The 10,454-nt window shown below is 30.6% G+C and overlaps 1 protein-coding gene across 1 annotated transcript in view; it reads right to left on the reverse strand.

Annotated features, from left to right (window-relative positions):
- Positions 1 to 3,841: 3,841 nt before the first annotated feature.
- The window catches only part of LOC113386046 (protein furry-like), a 119,802-nt gene continuing 113,189 nt past the window's right edge, over positions 3,842 to 10,454 (reverse strand). Inside the window, 19 exon segments of the mRNA XM_026623855.1 lie at positions 3,842 to 4,199; positions 4,403 to 4,569; positions 4,673 to 4,845; positions 4,930 to 5,124; positions 5,308 to 5,422; positions 5,606 to 5,739; positions 5,877 to 6,072; positions 6,187 to 6,362; positions 6,520 to 6,654; positions 6,869 to 7,048; positions 7,492 to 7,521; positions 7,685 to 7,759; positions 8,111 to 8,359; positions 8,540 to 8,686; positions 8,810 to 9,118; positions 9,247 to 9,444; positions 9,589 to 9,712; positions 9,792 to 10,011; positions 10,346 to 10,454. Of these exon segments, the coding sequence (XP_026479640.1) occupies positions 3,991 to 4,199; positions 4,403 to 4,569; positions 4,673 to 4,845; positions 4,930 to 5,124; positions 5,308 to 5,422; positions 5,606 to 5,739; positions 5,877 to 6,072; positions 6,187 to 6,362; positions 6,520 to 6,654; positions 6,869 to 7,048; positions 7,492 to 7,521; positions 7,685 to 7,759; positions 8,111 to 8,359; positions 8,540 to 8,686; positions 8,810 to 9,118; positions 9,247 to 9,444; positions 9,589 to 9,712; positions 9,792 to 10,011; positions 10,346 to 10,454 (3,141 nt within the window). The 3' untranslated portion in view covers positions 3,842 to 3,990.

Below are 10,454 nucleotides of genomic sequence, written 5' to 3' on the forward strand. Positions count from 1 at the left end.
TTTTGGAAACTGTGAGCGTCAATAAGCATCAAAATGGCGGCAACTGGCGGTAACGGTAATTGTGTAAATTTTATTACTTTCTGGATCATTCAGCGGGATTATACACAATTTAACAATTAATAAATAAATAAAATTTGGTTTGCTTATGCTTAATTAATATTAATATTAAAATTAAAATTTAAAATTATTTAAAATTAATTAAATTTAAAATTAATTAATATTAATATTAATATTAAAAAATAATTGTGATATACAACTTGGCATTTTTGCGGGATTATAAAGAATTTAACAATTAATAAATAAATGAGATTTGGATAGCGTATGCTTAATTAATAGTAATATTAAAATTAAAATTTAAAATTATTTAAAATTAATTGAATTTAAAATAAATAAATAATATGAATAAAATAAAATAAATAATATGAATAAAAAATAAATGTGATATACAACTTGGCATTTTTGCGGGATTATAAAGAATTTAACAATTAATAAATAAATGAAATTTGGTTAGCTTATGCTTAATTAATAGTAATATTAAAATTGAAATTTAAAATTAATTAAATTTAAAATTAATTAATATCAATATTAATATTAAGAAATAATTGTGATCTACAGCTTGCTATTTTTGCGGAATTATAATGAATTTGACAATTAATAAACAAATGAAATGACAGATAGTAAAAACAACTGACGCTCACGCTCACGCTGCCCTACCTCTGTGGCGTGAGCGTATGTGAGCGCAAAATATGTGCTACGAGCATCCTACGATGGTGCTACGAGCGTACTTATGCCACACTCACAGCGCCAAGTCGAACGATGAAAGCGCGCTCACGGCGCGCTCACAGCGCGTAAGCGTCCAAGTCGAATGCACCCATAGTGACAGCACGGAGAAAACAAAACATAAATTCAAGTGTCAGATCGGATCTAGTTTTTGTTTGCTCCATGTTCGAAATGCCAAAATTATAATTCTTAACTTTTTTACCTTTTTTTATATAAATACTCAAATAATATCTACGTTGTGTAAATGATAAATATAATCACACATAGTGTTGTTACTATTGTCATAATAAACAATATACGTAGTATAAAGAACACAAGTTTCTTTACATATATTATACTTGAAGTTAAAAATTTAAGATACTTTACGTATATAATACGCTAACATACTTAAATTATAACCATAATTCAAATAAAATATGATATCCTAATGACGAATTTCATGTGTATTATTAAATATTTCATTTCATATGTATTATTAAATTTTTATTTATAACTCTAAATACGGTCCTGTTAGGGCATGATACCGATGTCATTTCTCCAAATATCCCTCGCGCTATCAGAAATAAAAACTTTTAAAGCGTCACAACACATCATGAACGAATTGGGGAATTGTTTTGACAGTGTTTTTCGGATCCGTCAACGCAGAGCTTAAAACGCGCATCGTACGTAAGACGATATATATATATATATATATATATATATATATATATATATATATATACAGGGCCGGTCCTGGAGTCCTCAGCGCCAACATGCAATTTTTTTTTCTAGCAAACCCCCCCCCCCTTGTTATTTCTGTTTTAACAGTTTATCATTAAAATTATAAGAATATTTACGTTATTTGTTTTAAGTACATTTCAATAACTCTGGATTTAGTACACAAAAAATTAGATATATATATAATATAAAAGCACATTGATTTCAAATTTATTAATCATTAATATCGTGGCGATTCGCGGGTTCTTCATAATCACTACCAAACTACTTCTAAATTCTTATTTTCAATCCAAACTATTTAGGACATCCAAACATTTCAGTATGTTTATTATTGCTTGAAATAAAATTTTTGAAAAATTTAACTTATTTATTTTGGAGATTTTATGCGATTTATTCTATTAAACAAATCATGATATTGCTCAAAAATTAGTGAAAAATGCAAAGAAATTATATGTTTTTTGAATTATATTAAAAAAAAACTATATTAAAATTTTTATTTCCGAATCTCGTTTTGGCGCCCCCTAAGGCGTGCGCCCGCATTTTTTGCATGCATCGCATATATAAGAGGACAGTGGAATGGAGAGGAGAAAGTGAACAGAGAAAATAACAACTGAAGAAGAAAAGTGGGCAAAGAAAGGACTCTACTGAGCACAATAGTGAGAAGAAAAGACTGGATCGGACCCTTCTACAGAAAGAGTGTCTCCTGCACGACGTCCTCGAGGATAAAATAGAAGGACTGAAAGGAATAGGAAGAAGAAGAATGCAAATGATTGATGACTTACGTGAGAAGAGAAAATACAGGGAACTGAAAGACGAAGCACAGAATCATGAAGCATGGAAGCAGAAGTTTGGGAAGGTAAGTACATGAAAAAAAAGGAGAGAAAATAGTGGTAATGAGAATGACGAAGGGTAAGGAAATCATTTATTTGGGGCGGCTCTCACATCATGGACCTGCCTTCGGGCAGACCACCATTTATTATTATTATAATAATATTTATTATTATTATATTATATATATATATATATACATATATATATATGTTTATTTATGTGGTCATTTATGGCTCTAGATTATGTGTCATCATTTAGCAGTTCATATTTATAAAAACACAAGAAACTTCCCGAAGGAGAATTTTCATGTTTTTTCCAGAAAATGCGACTTGGTAATATTATTATCTATCGACTTTTCAAGTCATTATGACTTGAAAAGGCTCGTTTGAGACCAAATTGTATTTTATGTGAGCCAATTTTTGGCTTTTGTCGACGTTTTTTCTTAGATAAAAAAAATGTGCTCGTTCTCGCAAAAAATACGGAACCGATTTTCAAAATTTAAAACCGTTCGAAAGATAACACTTGGAGATAGTGCTTATTAGTTATTGGCAAAGATGGGTCGGTCAGTTTCTTCGCAATTCAACTATTCATACTTTTTTAATGAAACTTAACATTTAGATAAAGTTCATGATCTATAAAGTACGAACATCCTAAAATATTACAGACCTACGAAAAGTCTAATTATAAAAATCATATTATTAAATAATTATAAAAATTAATTAAATCTTGGAACTTTTAGCAGCTTTATTCCAAGCACATAATATAATTACGTACATTCTATATGACAAGTTTGTATAGTACATTAATTGGAAATCGCATTTACTATAGCGAAAACTTTATTTTCGAAATAAATGAAGTTGATAATTTTATCTAAATAGCTAAATTTTCAAAAGACCCACAATAATGTTCTTGTGTTGCTTTATGCATCAGGATTTGAAAAACTTTGGACACACAAAAATATATCAATCCATCTTAAGTATGCTTAAAATAATTGAATTCTCGCACATAAATTGTCGTATTCGCATATAATATACTTAAAAATTAATCTGCAATTATAAAAAAATAGAAAAAATGGCTTTAATATTTAATAATACAACATTTATTTAAATATTATAAACACATATATAATAACACTTTTTCTAACATCAAGAAATAATGTTAAATTTTATTAAAAAAAATATTACTAATTAAAATTTTACTAGTTGTACAATGCGCACTATAAAAAATGATATAATAACTTTCAATTAACTAGATTTCACTGGTAAAAGTTTTACTAAATAAAAAAGAAAAGTTTTGAAACACATAACAATATCACTTATATTAGGCCTCAAACATTTTATCAATGTTTCATTTAGCATGTAATTACTAAAAATAATAAACACAATACTTTCATTTATTTAAACGGTGTAATCTGGAAATGTGTTTAATAAACATTTACCTTATTTTATAATTAATTTGGTTATAAATTTACGAAAAATTCTCAGATATATATGAACATTTCCAAATAAACTAAAACAATTTGAAAATGTATGTGATGAATGTCATAAGTGAATGGCAGATACAGGTGATAATATTAATATCTTATACAAGTAACATATTTCTGCTTATAGTTCTACCGTGTTTTTATTCTGGTAAAATATTATAATTTAAATTCGAGACTAATCAGACATCGTGGCTCACCAGTGATGAATCGTCAGCGCTTAGCGAAGATCTATTCAGTGCGATAGTATTTTGCGCATTTGTTTCACGCCTGGACGATTTTATAGTCTGCTCCAGTCTGGACAACGCACTTTGAACTTGATATAAGCTCTCCATAATCTGAGCGGACACATCAGCCAGTTCTGTTTCGGTGCGTGTCAGGATGAATATATCTTAATAGAAAAAAAGAACAATTAAAATACTATTCAGCACATCCTTTTTAAGTTAAATAAAACTTTTTGATGACATATATAAATGATATTTTAAGTTTAAAACATGCAATTAAATCATAGATTTTTGTAACTTATACTATATTATCATTTAATTGCAGTTGTCTTGCAAAAAAATTATATGCCACACAAAACTTTAAACTTACTTGGTTTATCTTGTGCCAGAATATTACAGTACATGTTTAGTACTAAGGCCACATCGTCGTCATCTGATGAATATGCTGATACTGTATTCAAGGAATCACCAGACAAAGATTCTGGAAGAATCCAGGACTGGCGATATTTTCGTACGTGGCATAATGCAGCATTCCACCTGTAAAGAGTTTTGAAAAGCAATAATGAAAAATTAAGTAAAACATTGCTATCTTGACTATCAGAATACCATAGTTAATTTTTATCTTTAACTGTGTACTAACCTGCCTGACTTGACAAGTTCCAGCAATGCACCCTCAACCTCTCCTGGAGGTGGCGTAGTGGGAGGGGGCACAGGACTCGCTGTTGGGGTGTCTTCTCCAGCAGAACTTTCTTCTTCACAAGATCTGCATAACGCGGTGCGTACATTTTGCACTGCTACAGACATATCTGCTAACTGAAATGAGAAATATTATTTATGAATGAATAACAATATTAAACTTTCAATTTCAAGGTTTAAAGTATGAACAAAATAAGTTACCTGTGCAGCCTTAGCAGCTGTAGTAACTGCTGATAACATTTTGTTACAACTATCGATCAGCAATAAAAGTTGGAATAAAAGTTTATATATCGCACGACCTAGCTCTGCTAATATTTCTTCATGTTGATAATCTGATGGTTCTGGTGGCTCAAACATCATTTGCAGTTTACAATTTGCTCGAACTGCGTCTAAACACTAAGTAATAATTCAATTTTAACACTAATCCATAGATTATGAATATTGAGATATAATTGACATATGCAGTGCAATATGAACTGATTCAAAAAATTATTATTTGCACGTGCATTTTCTGCGCATTTCTTTGATATTTGTGTTATATAAAATAAAATTTCTATTTGAAAATAAATGTAGTCTTACTTCCGTGACATGATCTTTTCTATCAAAATATGTTTCTAAATGCTCCTGCACTTCCAAAACACCGAATCGCAAACTTTCTGCTAGACGGGGACTGTTAATTCCGCCGAGAGCAAACCTGCGCGAAATTAAATACAAAATTGAAATGCATTTTGATTAAACTGAGAAAATGTAATTTTAAATGTAGTGAGAGCCAGATTTAGAATACTGTAATGATGTAGCTTATTCTTACCCCGGCACAATTTCATTAAGGCCAAAATCAAAAACGATAATATCAGGCATTATGCAAATTAGTTTTTACCATATTCGAGGTGGTTCTGCTTTGTAAGAAAGCAAATCAGCTACTGATGATATTCGATCCCCCAAGGCTGCTCCAGGTCCTATTAAATACATCAGTGCTTCGCGAGACATTGCAACACTTTTCTTTATCACATCCTGAATAAAAATAATTTCATTGCAAAATCGTATTTACAAACATGATAATTAAATATTTCTAACTCCAAAACGAGAAGCTTCCAAAATTTCAATAAAACAGATCTTCGTAAATTTAATTTGATTAGATTTATGCTTACCAAGAGTAATTTAGAGAGCACTTTGAATAAATCAGGAGCATGATGTGTAGATTGGTGTGTTAATAAACTCTGCATTTCTTTTCTCCAGGCATCTTCAGTATCATCTCTCATAGAGGTGCGGAATGACAAGAGTGCAGAAAGGTTTGGTGATGCATTGCATGGTGTAACATCGCCGAGATCTCCAGCACTCGAACCACTAGGAAATAATATATATCATTGTGATCAGTTAGTAATCTATAAAGGTTTATCAGTACAAAACAGAAAACAACAAAAGTTTGCGAGACAAAGATCTAAATCATGAAATTATTACCTTGATACTGAATCATTCCTCGCTCGATGTTCTCGTAAACTTAAACTAGATGGTGGAAAGCCAGCAGATGTTGATCCACCCTCTCGCCCAAATTCAGGAGCTGCAGATACTTCATCTAATGGAGATTCTGATTCCATTTCATCATCAGATGATTCCTCTGGCATTCCACTACGAGCCTATCAAAATAAAGAGTTGATACATCCAAATTAGAATAATTTACTATTATAAAAAGTAACATAGTATCAGATATTGAAATTCACTGACTTCTAATCAGTGCATTTGGATGCAGATTCTTATAGTATTTAAACAGGTTTATTGTAAATATTTTAATACCTTTCTTTTGCTTAAAACTGGAGTTTCTTCACTAAAGCTTTCTGTTTGATTTGCCGATGAGGAAGGTTGATCCAAATCACCGTCGCTCAAGGGACGCCTTCTTACGCCCCAGTTGAAGTTATCAGTACTTTCGCCCTAAATTATTTATTACATATTATCATGATAAATATTATATTTTATATTGTATAAATTCTAAAAACCTAAATTTTATATTAATTAGTAACTAAAATATATTGCTTTTATATAATATAATTTTATAATACATAATTATATCCGTGTTATATGGCACAATTTCATTAGCATCTGCCTAAAGTAGAAGTAAAATAGACATTAAATATAATTTACTGACCTCGACACTTTCGCTTTCATATTCTAAGAAATCGAAGTCCTTGAATACACCGAACTGATCAGGATGATCATCTCTTCTACTGCCACCGCTGAGATCATTTGGTCCTCCAGAAACTTCTTCAGTGCTACTTGCCATACTACTTTGTCTTTCCATTAAGTCTGATGATTGGCTAAATATCACCTGAGGATATTAAATGGAAACTACAGTAAATATTATTAAAAAAGGTGAAAATAGTAAAATCCATAAAATATATTTATTTTGCTTTCCCCATCACTGATGAGATATATACTGTGCAGTTGCTATTTCAATACCTTAACTGAAGTAATACGTTATAAAATATCATATTCGTGTTTATTAAAAAATATAGTGTAATATGTAGTAAACATAGTGCTTTACCAAATAAGAAATCGTGTAAAAAATTTGCACATGTGTATCAAAATCAAATTGAATATTTAAAATGAGTATTTCGCTTGTGATAAAAGTGCATACAAGCATAAATAAAACTTTTATTTGATAGTGTGGTAAATTTATTTTCAAAATAATTTTCAGCGTGTTTTGATTACAAGCCAGATAAACAAGTATACTTTATTGGTTCCTGGGACCTGGACTCCTTTCTGATTTACCTTCGAACATATTGAATTTAATATTTCATCCTATTAACAGCGGCATGATAAAATTGCAAATATATAGTATATAGAATATTTTGAGTATACTTGGTATAGATTATTTACTTCACACTAATGAAAATAATTAACCTGAGTCTATTCAGGTAAAACTATTGATAAATAATAACTTAAAATAATTTAAAGTACTTACAGAAGGACTCTTCGGTAATCCGACACGTTGGCCACAAGTTGAAAGAAGGTTTACCATATTTTCTCTGACGCGGCCCTAAAGGAAATATATATAAAACATTGATTAAGTTAGCATTATTATATATATAAAACATTGATTATTGAAACAGTAATTAACAAAAAGCGTTTTGATCAGTGAATCATAAAGAAATAAAACGTAAATAAAAATATTAATACTCTGCAGCTTTTTCGTAAAAATTACCATGTTAAGAAGGATTGAATACAAATGTTATATACAAGATAAACTACAATGATATCATTAAGTCCATAATGGCATCATATATATAAATCCACAGATATTGTATACATTGCATGTTATAAATTTGAAATGCCGAGAAAAGTGAACTGAAGTTCTGAAATTGCAAATTCTGATAACATGTATAATTACCTGTGATAACCATGGTCTCTTCCAGCCAGCCAATGCCGTATTGTCCGCAGGTGACAATGAAACAGAACGTCTAGGTGAACTAGGGTATGCAGGGCACAAAGCAGTTGAACCATCAGCAGTCGTCGATTGAGGTCCAGAATTATTAGCTGAATTATTAGTTGAAGACTGGCCTTTTGCAAGATATCTACGGCCTATCAATGGAGTTTGAGAAAGATCAAATGTGAAGTCCATGGTACGACCAGGTAGTTCCTAAAAATAAAGAACACATGTTTCTTAGTTTGCAAGATAATCATATTTTTGTTGAATAAATAATTATTTTTAAAATACAAGAATTTCCTACAATTAATAGATTCGATAATATGATTACACAAATTTCATTCCTGGCCATATAAAGAGGTTAAATTTTCATCAATTTTTTCTCAATATTACCTTTTTATCATTTTCGGAGAATGATGGATGAGGTGGCAATGGGCAAGACTCCCATAAATGCGACTGCGGAGCAGGAGGCACAACGAGACTGCTGCTGCGATTCACTACTAATTTCAAAATTTTCAAGGCCTCTTTCCAATGAGTACCCTAAAATATTCAAATTAATATTTAACTAGCTTTCAAATATAATTTGTGAAATTAGTCTCTTAATTAATGCATTGGGTCAATCACAAAAAAGATATTTTTTTTATAAAAAATATCTGATCTTACCTCTAAATATTTTGTGATAACTCTCAGTAAATCCGAATTTATAGTCTGCGCTTGTGGAGTCGCCAAATCTACGTAGTGCAACATACAGTGAATTATACTAAGAATAGGTAACTGAACTGCTGGAGAACCTTTCTCTAGAACCTCAACTAAAAACGCGAGCATGTGGAGACCAAGGTGAGCATATGTATCGTATAAATACTTTACAACGCATTTTGTCCATTGGAAGCTTTCTTTGCAGAAAGTTCGGCGACTGTATAATGTCATAACGGTACCTAAGTATTCGAGTTTCTTACTTTTTTCAGTGCTAACCTGTGGAAACAAAATGTAAATATTACTTATATGGTATCTTAAAATAATAAATTAATATTCATGTACTTCAAGACTTATTATAGAACAGTTATGATAAAATTATAAAGCATTTTCAAATATTCTTATACCTGAGCAATGTTTTCAGCGCTACGAATACATAATTCATTAGCGTCCTCGTAATTCAAAACCATATACGGTAATAAAGCGACAACATTCATAGGAAAAGCGAGACTTTGAGTTGGATCTACCACCGCCAAATCTAAAACTGGTGTAAATTGCGAGAGCAGTATAACAACTGGTTCGTATGTATTTGGATTTGTACATCCCTGAAAATATAACAAAAGTATCAATATAACAATCAAAAATGTAAAATTCGACAATACTGGAATGTCAACTAAATTGATAAAAGAATAACAAAAATAATGTATTATTTTCTTTTTGAAAGAATAAATTTGTTATAATAATGACACCTTAAGCAGAAGGGCATGTACTCCAGGAAATGAAGTCCAACGAAGTTGCTGTTGAATTTTCTCTATCTTATCTCTAGCATCAGGTCTATCTAAAGGTAATCTATGTAGAACTCTGCTCAGTAATCTGCAAATTACAAAAATGAAACAAAATATGTATTAGTTTGACCTAAAGAATTTTTGCATCATCACTTTATAACAAATACCTTGCAGCAAGTAAAAATTCATGTTCATAGTCCGATTCCAATAGACCGACAGCCAACCAGAACAATTGCGCTAAAATAGTTAACTTGTCGTCTTGTGTTTGTGTATCGCCTAATAATTTTAATGACTGGGCGGATCGAGAACGCGATAAATTCGGAGGAAATTTGTTAGCACTGGAACTTGTACGACTGTCCACTTCTGTAGATGTTCTCCCACGCATTTCTTAATTAAGTAATAATAAACATCAATTTTATACAAACACAACTTATAACAGAAATGTATTATGAAGATTTGTGCTAACTTTCTAAATACATATACACATTAAAAGTAAAAAATATATTATCAAGTGTTACGAGCATTCATCCAATTATTCATTGATTAAAGATAAAGTTAATTCAAAACTCGCTAATGATTCTTAGGTAACGTTAACTTCAGTGTAAATACTACCTATCATTATTGATTTTATGACTAGCATTCTTTTCAAGTTAAACCTGATTAAAACTTCACCAGTACGAAAATTTAAATAGAATAACATATTAAATTATTATTTACAAACCTTTGTTCTCGTTAGCTGGTGAACCCATAGCCTTACGAGTACAATATGATACGGAATAGCTCGTACTTCGCATATGGCCACTACAACTTGGAGGTTGTGGGCTACCAGG

This window comes from Ctenocephalides felis, unplaced genomic scaffold (genome assembly GCF_003426905.1).
Source record: "Ctenocephalides felis isolate EL2017-DRISC unplaced genomic scaffold, ASM342690v1 CF-g0.4_SCAFFOLD_03571, whole genome shotgun sequence".
In the NCBI taxonomy this organism is placed as follows: Eukaryota; Metazoa; Arthropoda; class Insecta; order Siphonaptera; family Pulicidae; genus Ctenocephalides; species Ctenocephalides felis.